General features: G+C 41.1%; 1 protein-coding gene across 1 annotated transcript in view; it reads right to left on the reverse strand.

Annotated features, from left to right (window-relative positions):
- Positions 1-160: 160 nt before the first annotated feature.
- Positions 161-14,013, reverse strand: part of PCLO (piccolo presynaptic cytomatrix protein) — an 81,383-nt gene continuing 67,530 nt past the window's right edge. Inside the window, 7 exon segments of the mRNA XM_087933901.1 lie at positions 161-914; positions 3,151-3,218; positions 3,811-3,997; positions 6,894-6,968; positions 8,212-8,406; positions 9,633-9,813; positions 12,203-12,274. Coding sequence (XP_087790027.1) covers positions 763-914; positions 3,151-3,218; positions 3,811-3,997; positions 6,894-6,968; positions 8,212-8,406; positions 9,633-9,813; positions 12,203-12,274 — 930 coding nt within the window. The 3' untranslated portion in view covers positions 161-762.

Raw genomic sequence — 14,013 nt, forward strand, 5'->3', positions numbered from 1 at the left:
ATTTCTCAGGATAGGAAAAAGTCAGTGGGTCCTGCACTAAACAGGGGCCAGATGTATGTATGTATGTATGTGTATATGTATGTATGTATGTGTGATGACCCATAGTCTCTCAAAATAACCGAAAACCCAAAACATATATTAAAGTCTGGTAAGGCCTTCAACTTAACTTCACTGTTTTATTAGGCACAATTTAAAGTCACAAAAGTAAATAAGGAGGCAAACAGAAAACCAAAACAAACCGCATTGATGAGAGTTCCGAAGCAAGCTGAGATAACTAATTATAAACTCCAGGAAAATAGCCGAGAAAAGTCCATGGGAAGAACGCCAGCAAAGATAAACCTCTTTCAAGGTGAACACTAACTGACTTCAGCAATTCTAACTGCACAATTGCAAACTTATATACATAGCTCCCAGCTGCAAGCCACGAGGAGGATCATGGTAATCTCCTCTTGAGTAGACCTCGCTTTTCCCTGATCCTCTCCTCCCTGCGTGCCCTAGGATGGATAGGGGATGGGCCTGGATCCTCCTCTGACTGCTCAGCCGGCCTCTGCCCTTCCCCAGCCTCCTCTACCACCTCTGGAGCCACACCTCCACTCCCTGTTGACTGTCCCTCCTCTTCTTCAGAGTCAGTCTCCACCAGGGGCATGACAGTATGTATGTATGTATGTATGTATGTATGTATGTATGTATGTATGTATGTATGTGTATGTGTATGTATATGTATATGTATATGTATATGTATATATATTTATAAATACCAGTTCATGAACAAATGATACCTGGTAAATGATCTGGAGATTTAAACTTGTAAGTTATATTCCTGCATTGCAGGATTTCCACTATTAACTGTTCTCCATCGGTCTTCATTTCCTTTTTTAAGGCAATCTTTATTTCACCCATCACCTGAGTTTTACCTGTAATAGTAAAAACAAAAAAGCAAAATTACTGAAAGGAAATGCTGCTATTATGCTGGATTATCCCTGACCTCCCAGAATTTGGTGCAGAAAAAGTAATCAAAGGGGAAAAGGAAAAAGAATGAGAACATCAAAAATATAATTAATAGAAAAGAAATTGTAGAGAAGCGACTTCCAACCTTCATCACAAGTATACACAAATTTCACCTTTCTCCATTACCAAAAATTATCTCTTTATGCCATATCCCACCCCTTATCTCATGAGCAAGTCCATAAAACAACATTTTTTCTATCCCCCGGGTCAGCAGAAAGTTCACAAAAGGTTGTCAAAAGTAACAATATGACTTGTTTTAATCTTAATCAAGTAAACCAACTTTACAATCCTTTATCTTAACCTTTAGCTCATTTAAATATTGCTGCAGGATTTGGTTTCTTCAGATATCTATCCATTCATCACATTTCTACCCAGACCATCTCACCTAAGTGACATTTTAGCAACCCTGTTTTGGAAATAAAACAAATTATCCAGGTCACTTTCTTGGTTTATCATTTGTATTTTCCTTGATGTCCCATTTCTGTTGTATATCCAGTGAGACTTCTTTTCCAAGTCGTTCTTGGACTTCCTTTTAAAGTCCACTCCATATATCACTTGTGCAACCATCACTATCTGGTCAAATAAAATTTATCCCACACTTGTCATTTCTTCAATGTCATGTTTTGGAGAAAAATCTATCCATAGAGGCAGACAACATGACTGACACTATTGATATTGTGCCTATTAATTTCAAGCTGGTTTTTTTTTTCAAATCTTTCCTTTAATATTTTCAATGTTACAATGTTTTGCATATTTAAGTCCCAGTTAATTAAGAAAAAGTAGGCTTGTGTTTCCCCCCACCTCTTAGAGTCTTTAACCCCCTTTAGTGTCTATTTTTTTGAAACTATAAATGTATTTATCTTTGTTATGGCCTGTAAAAAACAAATTTATTTCCTATGAGAAGCTGTTTGGTTTTTTTAATGTTATAAAATCTTATTGTAAAAATTTCTATATTCTAATTTTATCTGCATCCTTAGTGTGTTTAAACTTCCTAAGATCAAAATCTTATTTAGCTTTTTGTAATGTATTTCAAAGTCTTTCAATCTTTAAATTTATGATTAAAATTTCATTTCATTCAGGACTGAAGGCAAATTCACCGGGCATTTTCAAAGTTGTCATTCTAAAGCTCTCTAATAGCTTGCAATAATAGCTTAATAAACAGTTTCCAGAAGTGATTAGAAAATGAGGTTAATGAACGCACTGCCTTTTTAAAGGTGTCAACTCCAGTTGCAAGCAAGATGGCAATTCTTGTCATCTCCCAGCACTGACCCCCTGTGGGAGACCCTTCCCCTGGATCCTCCTTGGGAGAAGCAGCTGTCTGGACTGAGCACAAGGTGGCCCTCTCCTGCCCTGTCCTTATTGTGAGGGCCAAAGCTTTCCAGATGTGTCAGTCAGGGCTAAGCCCAATAGGGATATACAGTCTACAAGTTTAACTAATTTCCTACACTAGATTTGATTATCCTTGTACATCACTGGATGGGATGAATTGTCCCCTTTCTCACCATCTAATTGGAGATGCATGCAGTTTAGCATTTGGCATTGAATAATTGTCAGAGAATATTCATGAACTAGAATAGAGCTTGGTATAACAAGGTCAGCCAATGAATAGGCACAGCAACTAAGTCAGCCAGTGAGGACTGTTTTTGGAAACAAACTAGAATTAGCCTAGGCTGGAAACTGAAACTAAAAGTAGCCTAGGCATGGCTATATGTTAAGTTCTGCAACTCTGCAGCTATGTTGAGCTCTGAGTCTGTCTATTGAAGATGAAACTAACTTGCTTGCATGCTGAAGACTGGGGCTCTGCTCTGAAGTTGCAACATGTTTCTGTTTGAGTTTGCTCCATGCTGGAGAAATCTACAACTGGTTTGTAAAATCTTATTATGTTTATAAAGATGTTAAATGAAGCATCAGCCATCTGTGTTTATTTTTCTGCTGCTGAATTATCGCTGCAAAACTCTCAATAATATTTGCCTACTGACATTAGGTTGTTTACACTGAAAGGCCTATCATTGCTACCATCATAGCACTTTTGATTACAATAAAGCAGAGAGCTTTTTTTTTTTTTAGAAAAATAGCATTTAGATGAATAGAATAGCAACAAATATTTTTACAGACTCCTAGATAATTCACTTTGATAATTACCTTCAATCTCTGTTAATCCCACCCCTGATTGCTTCACGGCTTCTTGTCCATTCTGGCTCATCTTTCCTCTGTTGAAAAACATAGGTGGGTCTGCTATTAACAAAGGTGATTCTGTAAATGTATAAATATATAAATATACAGAATACAAAAAAAATCTGTTCAATTGATCACAGAGAAGCAAGTAGGATAGTAAAAAAATATGCAAGCCTCTTGATTCCCATTTGAAAAAGGCACCTGCGTTCAATAAAAGGTAACACTGAGAGCTACCATATCTGGTCTGATGCGTAACTACTGGACAGCAACGAAGACGCCCCAACAGCTTTCAAGTTTGACCACTGCACATTGTTAACCTCACCCGAATACCAGCCAAAGCCAGTGGCGCCATGAGGCTGCTTAACTTCCAAGATTAACCAAGTTGGGTTGAGTGCTGCTGCCAATGGAAGAACTGGCTTTCAGTCCCCACACAGACTTCAATGCACTCTCTCAAGAGTGTTCCTGCTGTCCTTGAGGGGACTCAGAGGCTGGAAATGGGACAGGAGGGCAGCCCAGAATGATTCGGCAGAAGGGAAGGCAGCTGCTTCCTGAGCTCTGAAGAGCTAGTCTACTCTTTTCTCAGTGATTAGGGAAAACACAGTAAATGATAAAAGGAAAAGCCCATACATTCTTGGAATGGGGAAAAGGTCCCCGGTGGTGGTGGTGGTGGTGGTGGTGGTAGTGGTGGCGGCGTTGTTGTTGCCGCCGTTGCTTCCTTCACTGTCCACACTGTACCCGCTGCCAAAGGTTCCGGTTGATGAGCCAGTGGAAGACACCGAGCTTTCTCCTGGCCTGTGGTTGGTGGTAGACCTGGCTGCATGGAGTAGAAAGAGTTACAGGGATTGGATCCCACCGTTTGGCTGAGCGGATGAAACCCTAACTAATCTAAATAAGATCTGGCTATTTGCAAGAGGGAATGGAAGTATTCTCACAATATTCTCCTGCCTTGTGATGAATTTTGGCTTTAGGGTTTTGCCCTACCTTTTCTGGGTGGGCTACCTGGGTGTAATTGAGATGCAGTTACAGAATTTGACAGCTTAGCTGAAGGCGGAGGGCTATGTTAACTGGGGCTCTGACAGAAGGCTTTTTTAGCCAAACAACACATTTCTCCCATAATCTCCTCAGAGTTATTGGATACTTAAACAACATTAATCTATCAGTAAAGATGTCATTGTAGAACTCAATCTTTTTAATTCAAGTAGCTCAAAGATTACAATAGTGAACAACTGTTAAAAATGCAGTAAGTGGCCAATTTGATTGAAGTCTATCAGTTAAATATCAGCTATTATATAGTTCGTATTTTGACTCAGTCCTTGAATATATTTCTTCAGCACTAATTAAAACTGCACATAACTGTTTAATTTTATTTCCCAAAAATGATCTAAGGAAATAATACCCATTTAATGATCCCAAATCCAGGAGGGGTAGCCAAAAAGGGAGAGAAGGCAGCAACACCTATAAGGAACCCTCCTAAAACTTTACTTTTTTATCATCTGTTTTCTTAATCTTTTGTGTTAAATATCAGGCCATTTTATTCTAGAGAAATAGAATAAATAGAATAGAAGAATAGAGAAAACCTTCATGGAAAGAAGAAAAGCGAGAAGAGGATCTGACCCCAACATGGCCAGGGAGAGCTGGCCACCCCTGCAGAGGGGAGGGAGAGGCGAGGGGTCATTCAGCTGGGGAAGAGAGGCATGGAAGCCACCAATAGTCCCTGCAGCCGAAGCGAGGAACTCTAGAAACATCAAGTCATAGAGCAATGACGGGACAATCTTGTCCTGAGGCCCCCTCAGCTCCACCGCCCTTTATTTTCTGGAGGTTGTTCGAGATCTGGCTTGAGTCACTGGCAAACACCAGGTCTTGAACTGGCTTGCCAAAAAGAAGATCATTTCAAACAGTACCTGGCTGCGGGTTTCTCTGTACCATAAGACAGCCTCTACCAGAGCAAGACCCGAGTTGCTGGGCTGTCGGATTCAATAGGGATGGCTGTGGCTGCTTTGGAACCAAGGCTGACCTCTGAAATCTCTTAGTGGGGGTGGGGGGAGAGCGAAGGGGCAACTGGGGTGCCTGCTAGTGAAGGGGCCTTTTAGGAGATGCCAGAATGGGAGAAGGTGGGAGTGAAATTAATCAATAAAGAAGCATTTCAGAGAAAATGCCCAAAGCCCTTAAATGTCTTCATACAGAGGTTGCTGTATGAAGATGGTGGCATTGATTTGACAGGCATTCCAATTTACTACTGAGCTCTCTTGTTAATTTCTATATTCCTGTGAAATGAGATGTTTGTATGTATGTGAATATTGCTCTCTTTGGGCCAAATTAGAAATATGTATGATCCTTTTGAAATCTTGGCAAGTTTTAGACTTTAGGTATATTAATTGGCGATTCTTTGCTTGCAGCCTTCAAAGCTGCTACATATATTTGATTATTAATGTATAAGATTTACACTAGAATCACATGAGAAATTGACACCACAGAATAACCCATGGTTTGACAATAATAGGGAAGATGTTTTATTAGAAAGCATTGGCTAAAAAGGAATAAAGCTGGTTTATTTATAATGGTTGTTTTAATGATTTTGCTCCGGTACATTTTGACTGGGACTTACCCAGAGTTTTTGCTTGGTATTATATACAGGTGAAATGTGCATTGACAAAATTGCACAGTCCAGGTACCTCAGTAGCTGGAATGCTAGTATGCTTAAGAAATTTTTGAACCCAACAATTAAATTTTACATAGAATTAAAAAAACCTGGATGAATATTAACATAATTACACAGCAGAAATATGAAACAGAAAATACAGTTTCTTTTTTATTTGATCTTAAATAATGTTTGAAAATGCTGAACATTAATTCCCGTGTTTGTCTTTACATGTCTGAATGGTTTATTGTCCTCAGACACTCCTCTGTATAGAGGTTTGCCACACAAAGTGGAAAGGGCAAAGCAGCTGCCGCATATGGCAATAGCACAGAACCGACCTGGCAGTTCACAGCCAGCCTCTTACTGAGTGAGAAGGACATGGCTCTTCTCAGTGGACACTCAAGAGGCTGGTTAAACAAAAGGCAGCCAAGAGGAGGAGAATTTGCACCTCCTGCTTATTCAGGCCGTTTGGGCTCCTGGAATGGCAGAAGACCCGCTTTTCAAACCGGATACAAAAGACCTGGGAAACCAGCTAAGTCCCAGCTCCGCTTGTCTACCATGACCAAACGAACACCCTCCGGATGGAATTCAGCAGCTGCCTTCACTGAGTCTCCCTGTTCAACTTCCAGGAAAAGATTTTCTTTTGAAAGGTAAGATTTTTCACAGCAGAATACACAGCATATGTCAGAGTGATAGCACTGACACAACAAAACAATAACAAGGCATCCATGTTGTAATTCCTGTGTGCCACCATAGACTTTAGTTATACAAAAAATGGTTTAATCATGCTTAAGGGGTTCAAAATAAACGCCTGCCATTTAGTTGGCAATATCAGCATGATGCCCTGGAGTTTTGGAGGAAGAGGGATGCTCTTTGTATTAGGGTCGATGTCAACCAGAGCTTATGAGACCAGAGCTTTGGCAATTAAGAAATCTTAAACCTCTTTTAACCCAGTGGAACATCGGAGGCCGCAAGCGGAGGAACAACTTCACCGTGCAATGAGTTAGCGGGCCCAGCCAGAAGGCCTTTGGTTCAGGCCAGGGATCCCTCTGCAGGGTGTCTTTCTGCTCACCTCCTTCAGGGCTGAAGGGTCCATCGGACATCACTTTCCTGAGGGCTAGTTGGCTTTGCTCTTTGTTGTCACTGGCTGGTGGAGGCAGATTGTCAGACTGAGTTCTTTGAATGGGGAGGACTCCCGCTATGCTGTGTCTGTGCAGCTTCCTTGCATGATTAGACTGACCGCTTTTATGGGCTGCTGTGGCAGTTATGGGTGAAATGGAAACCCACAATGTGTACCTCAGATGGAACCAGCTTAAATGTTAGTCATGCAAACAGAAACAGGGAGGTTCTCTTTTCTGCATTTAAATAGGCAAAGTTTCTTTGAATTCCAAAGAGACATCACACACGAAGAGCAGTAAATGGTAATTAAACTGGCTGTTTCTTTTTAATTAAAATAAAAGGATAAAGAAGACATGGAGGATTTGATTTCCTGCCTTTTGCATTACGCAACAGTGGCTGCACACCAATTGTCACGGGAGAGCAAAAATTGCCACCGTTGGATTACACTAATTTGCCACACACTAAATCCTCAACCTGTAATTCCATGAAAGAATGATTTACCCGTGGTGAAATACAGAAATACAGCTGCAATTGTCAAGCCTCATTGCTAATTAACATTTCTTATACCCCCCATATAATATAGGGCTAATGATTACATCGATAATAAAGCCAGTATTTAATTTTAATTACAGCCCATGAATTTCTGTCTGGTTGTACAATATTATCATTGGTTGAAGAAAACATTTCAAGGATGTTGTTTCTAAAAAAATAATTTTGTCCAAAGGAAAGAACATTTACTAGTATAAAACTGAACCAAATATGTTCTTTCATTTTAGTTTTCAAATTCTGATATTCTATAATAGGTCTACCCCATTTGCTTTTCAAATTTAGTGTGCTGGTTTTTTTTATAAATTTTCCACAATTCTCAGGTAGGGGTAGAGCTGGAAGCAAAGTATATAAGATTTAAATTAGTTGAGGCATTTAGTGACACCAAAGGAACAAAACACTGCAAACCTTTCCCATAAGAAGTGCAGGATCATGACATACTGAGCAAATGGGAAACATGCTGGAAAAACAACCAGTTTAGTGGCATTCTATATATAAATATATATATATATATATCAGTAGAAAAGGAGATTATCTTGTATTTCTATGTATTTACACACAAACAGGCAGAATACTGAACAGGTGAGATGCACAGTGTGCCCAGAGCGGAAAGGAAAGGCCAGCAGCAGGGAAGATGGGCAAGCAGGAAGATGGGAGAAGGGTGGGAGAAGGCCACAGATGAGAATTAAGCTGCCATGCTGAGGAATTTTATTTGTGTCTTTTACTTGGTTGGAGGCGGAGCTGTTGGACGGCGGCTTCAGCAGCAGCGATGGCTGCCCCAGCATCTTCAAGGTGAGTTTGAGTTACACTGGTTTTGCTTTGGCTGCGAGATGGTCCGTGAGAACGCAGGTGTCCCTCGGAGGAAGATTTGGAACTTCCTGGGCTGCTGTGGGACTTCTCAATGGTGGGCATCTGCATATCTGGCCAAGAATTGTCAGAGAAAAAACACTGGGAATACAGCACATTAGCCGTCACCCACCTCAGAACCAGAGAGATTATCTATGCAAGAGAACGTCTTGTACACCGTCATCCCTCGACTGAAAACCACAGGTGGGGTCTCCTCCTTCTCCTCTTACCTTGCTGTGTTGTTGAGAATAAGAAGCAGAGAATAATGCCCAACCCTAATCTTCCACAGACCCTGAAGAAACAAACTCCCGCTCCCATGTCCATGTGCTACCTGCCCAGTCTGGACATTTGCAAAGACCCCAGTAGTTCCTAAGAGAAGGAAATTCAATGCTATAAAGCCCCCTCTTCCCTCAAAGGTGTGAAGTTAAGGTTGGAAAGTGGGTGACCCTTGTACCGCTGTAGGTTCCTCTACTTTGCCCCTGGCTCCAGTGCAAATCGGCTCTTAACAGCCCCTGTTATGGGGTCTCCACAGCCTCTGGAGAGCTTTTAAACTCCAGGGCAAAACCTTTGTGTGGCCGTGTTCCTGGTCAGCTTTGTCCTGTGGCAATTCTACGCCTGTGAAATAAGACACGGCTCCTACTGCTATGTTGAAGCTGAGAATGACTGGTGCAAGGCAATCCATGAGTTCCTGCCAGGAATTAGTTTAGAAATGAGACCTTCTGGAAGCCAAACTTAAGTCTTCTGGGGCTGAGCTTTACTCTCCGAATGCCTCATGGCCAGAACGGGCTGTAAACTGTATCGGCCAAAATGGAGACCACCTTCTATTCATTCCCCATCGCTTCCAAAGTGAGTGTGGGATGCCTTTCCTTGCTTCTCTTTTAACATCTCCTTTCCCCCACCCTACGGCCCCCAGCGCCTCCATCGGCTGCTTGGGTAAAGGAGGGGCCAAGTGCTCAGGAGGGGCTCCAATAGGTTCTACCCTCCTAAGAAGGGCAAAACCTAGAAGAAACCTTCCCTCCGCTCCTCTCCTTTTACCTATGAGTGCTCCCCCCCCACCTCCCTCCCTCCCTCCCTCCCTCCTGCTCTCTTTCCCTCTCCCTCTCCCTCTCTCTCTCAACTTAAAAACATCTTAAGGTTATTTCTCCATCATACTTAAGAACGGAAATAACTTCCTGGCTAAGCTAGGGGACCCACAGTGCCTCTCCTCTGATTTCACATCAAATGGTCCATAAAGCCAGAGGTTGCCAGGAGAACCTACCCTGCTGCCCACAAAGAGGGGTGTGTGGGGTGGAAGCCTTACCTTTTGATGGGTCAGGAAAAATACCATGGCTTCTGCTCTTGATGACTGATGTTTTCGGAGACGGTTGGCTACTCTGCCCTGAGTGGGATCTCCCATGCTCAATGCTTTCACTCTGCTCCTTCAGAGTGTACCAGCGGGGAGTGTTATCCAGGGGAGAGGCACTGGAGAGCTCAATTAAGACCTAGGCAGAGACAGAAAGAGCAGCAAACCTCCAGCTTTGTAAAAGCAGAACTATTCTGGGTGCACTAAATCTCAACACTCAACACTCCAAGCTCGTTTTATACAGCATTCCTGTTCCAATGATTGTTCAGTATTTGTGTGCAAGGTCCTTATTTCAGGAGATTAGAAATTACATTGTGTTAGAGGGGAAGACATTATGGGGAGGAAAAGAAAAAGAGAGATAAAGAAGGAAGGAAGGAATGGTAACACAAATGGAGATGGTTATAGGGCACAAGATGAGCACTTAAAAAAATCTAAAAGTGGAAAGAAGAAAAAGCAGCCTGTTCATGAGCCTAGTTGGAGATCTTTGAGGGTCCGAGTTCCTTCCTTCATGCTTGTGCTGTGGAGTGATGGTTGACAGTTTTGAGGAAACCCCTGATGAGAGAAAAGTACTGGGAGAAAGAACCGCTCTTTTTTTCTCAGAGGGATTGTTTTAAGAATTGCAGGTATGTGTCAGCCTTCAAGATCTTCCTCCTTTCCTTTGCTTCTTTCTGACTGCCATGAGTAACGGGGGGTGGAAAGTGTTGAAAGTGTTAATAACTGATATTGTATAAACTGGGGAGGGTTTCTCATTCCTGCTTAGCTTTCTCTTCTCTGCGCAATTGCAAACCTTTATCTGAGTAAGCCAAGGTCAACTAATCATCACCACCTGGAGATGTCCCCATGATGAAGTTCACAACTTTTAATTGGAAGAACCGTTTGAACTATTGGGGGTGGGAACATTTCACTCCCTTGATATATGTGATGTACGTGCCTATTTCCCCAGATTCAGAATTTTCTCGTTGCTACCACTAACTTCCAGTAAAAGATATCTTTTCTCTAATTAAAAGAGTCTAAGTATTTCTTTCTTGGATTTTGAATGGAGCACCAGCTGACAGTATGGTCAACAGATTATGGCTTCAACCAGAGTAGAAGACAATATAGACATTTCCAATGCACCCTTTGAGGTATCTCAAAGTTTCTGAGTATTTCCTTCAGAATTTCACCTTCTTTAAAAATGAGATTTTTTTTTTTTAAAGTACTTTGTAAAACATCTTTCATGTCAGTTTGTCTTTTATTTGGGCTCAGGATAAAATCAACCGGGTCTGCAATTTTTTACATTTCAGATTTTTTTCAATTACAGATAAATGTTTTTCAAACAACTTTTCTAACATACAGGAGTGGCAATTTATATATTAAAAAAGTAAATAAAATATAAATAGTTCATAATTTGTAGCAATGATCAAACATTCTACATTCTGATGCAGATTCTTAGGTATAAATTAAGATCACCCCACTCACCCCAAGTTGTATAAAATAAAGGGGCAACACAGCAATGATTTCAGCCTTCACCGCATTGTGTTGTTATTATACAATCTTGTAGTTTTATATATTATATTTCATTTAATTTTTTAGAAAAATATGAATGTTTATGTTTTAAATCTATAACAGTTCCTAAGGGCTAGGAGAAGATTACCCAGGATGTATGAGTGGAATGATACTTGAGCAACTTCATTGATCAGATGCAACTTCATAACCCATTTCAAAAAATTTAAATGTTTCAATCATTCTTAGAAGAACCTTCCCTATGATCAGAGAGTAAGAATGACTGGAACTGGGATTGGGACAGGAAGCCTTGATAAAAAAAGCCAAGCTGCAGGATTAACAGGGAGTTGAAAGGCACCCCAAAAGAAACAATGGCAAACTATCTCCTTATTCTTGGCATGAAAACGACATGGAGGGTGGTCTTAAACTCAAACTCAATGGAAATCATACTTTGCTTATAACTTTACAGCCTAATGCTAAGTCAGTTTTTGAAAAGAAAGAAGGGTAATTGCTATGATGGCTTTGTTAATGTACAGTTAAACCCTAATAAGTGGGTTTGCACTTTGGGCTAAGCCAAAAACAATGATATCCATGATTTACTAAATGGATGAATGTCACAATACATTTACTGTGTGTCTGTCTCTGTCGTGAGGCCTCTCTCTAGACCAGGGGTCGCCAACCTTTTGGACCTCAGGGACCACCAAACTCATAATTTTAAACCCCGTGGACCACTAATATGAATTTTGACTGATGGTGGCTTGGTGACATTGGTGGGACAGTCGGTCCCATATTCCAGAGCTGCAGGAGTCACAGGACTGGCCCTTTGGTCATCTTGGAGCAGCTGCTCCTCCACCTGGGTGCACCGGCCTGCCATGGACCAGAGGAGCTGCTCCAGGATGACCAAAGGGCCAGTCATGTGACTACTGCAGCTCTGGAATATGGGACCGACTTTCCCACCAATGTCAGCAAGCCACCATCAATCAAAATTGTATTGTCGTCTGGGGAAAGGGAAGATTTTAAAAAATTAAGGAAAATAGTAAACTTACTTCACCCAAGAAGTCATTAGAAGAGAATCTATCATAATCCCAGACACTGACTTCCAAAGTTTTCTTTTTCAGCTGCAAAAGATAATAAATTTTAGTTCTCATTGTGCAATTCACACCCAGCCCACAAAATACGCTCCAGTGAATAATACCTTCTTGTACCCTCTATGCACTGACAAGGTGACCACTCAGTAATTATTATCTTCACATCGACCTGGGGGGCAAGAGGGAGATTTTTGGAACGAATTCTGAGTGGAGTAGTTATTTGGTCAAGCTTTGACCAGAGGCATCCCAGAATAGACCATAGGAGTGGCTATCTGGAATGGTGTAAGGAGTTGTCTCATGCAACTCCTGCTCTGGCTAAGGACTTTGGACAGATTATATCCATGACCTCTTTTTTAATGTTTTTTTTTGGGGGGGAAGGCGAAAGGAAATGTACTTCATAAGGGTATCATGGCATAACTGATATTTTAATTTAAAGACATGATTGAAAGGCATTTTGATCCAATAAATCCATGAAATTAAACATTCAATTGAACTTGGACACTTTTAAATCAATCTGGTGGTTTATTAGATTTCTATAACTGTGTAATACACATATACATACACATACATACCACTATCACATAAGACTTGCAAGGATAGCAGCCACAAATACTCCATAACTTTGCCCTAGAGGAGCGAATATATACCGTCCCACTAATATATGCTATTTTGATCCAGAACAATTCTCTACATTTTCTTAAGCACGGGGAGTTAAAGCAGTTGCTTCTCATTTAACTTGGTTTTCCATTTATCTGTTTATTTACTGATCTTCCCCATTTATAAAAGCAAGCCAGAGGGTAAGAAAGGAAATAGGGAATGGCCATAATGGACGTTCAGAGAGGTGCGTCGCGATTCAAGGAAGAAGAATAGATCAGGCAATCCTGAGGTGACACACCGATCCCTTCTCCCACAGGCTGCCTTGCAAAGGACATACGAGTGGGGAAGACGTGTTGGGAACCTTCCAGTCTGACCCTCTGCTCAATGCAGAGATTCCCCCCCAACCATATTCCTACCCGACAGGCCCACCTGGTCGCTATTAAAACCGGGGAGAGCCCTGAGGAATTTAGCTCCGCTGCTGAACAGCTTTTTCTTAAGAATGTTTTCCCGATAACAACTAAAAATGACTTTCTTATCATTTGCTTCTTATCCTGTCTTCTTGAACCACTCTGCCCTCTTCTGCAGTGCCTGACAGATTGGTTACTATGTGTCCCTGTAGACAAATATACCTGACATATCCGATTGTTCCAGATACACTCTGGCTACGAAGAGCATGCACCTTTTTTGGCTGCTCATCGCTGAAAATGTTCTGGTTTGTCAATATCTTTCAATTTGACACAACGTCCTGCGAGCAGAGTGTGGCCAATGCCAAGAAAAGAGGAAGAACAACTTTTCCACCCAGCCTTTTTCCCCTCTTCCTTTTTACTCCCCTTCCAAGTCTGCTACCCATCCCATTTTGGACACCTGTGTCAATTTGATCCCTTTTCGGCATTCCTATTAAAAAGAGAATTTGTGCAGCGTATTTCTGTGTATGAAAAGGATTTGTGGGTATGAGACAGATTTTATAGTAAGTATATGAAACCAATGGATTATTTTTCATAAATAGGGTCTTTTATTTGATAGATAATTATAATAAGTGATTATTAATTCAATTAGTTCTACTTCTTTTGGTCTAAACAATTCCCAGTTTGAAATGTGGCAAACCGGGAAACCTCCAAAACTAGTTTCACTCAGAATTGGCCATTTTTGTCGGACAAGCTGGGCGTTGCATT

Source organism: Pseudonaja textilis, chromosome 5 (assembly GCF_049901715.1).
Source record: "Pseudonaja textilis isolate UNSWEBS1 chromosome 5, rPseTex1.2, whole genome shotgun sequence".
Classification (NCBI taxonomy): Eukaryota; Metazoa; Chordata; class Lepidosauria; order Squamata; family Elapidae; genus Pseudonaja; species Pseudonaja textilis.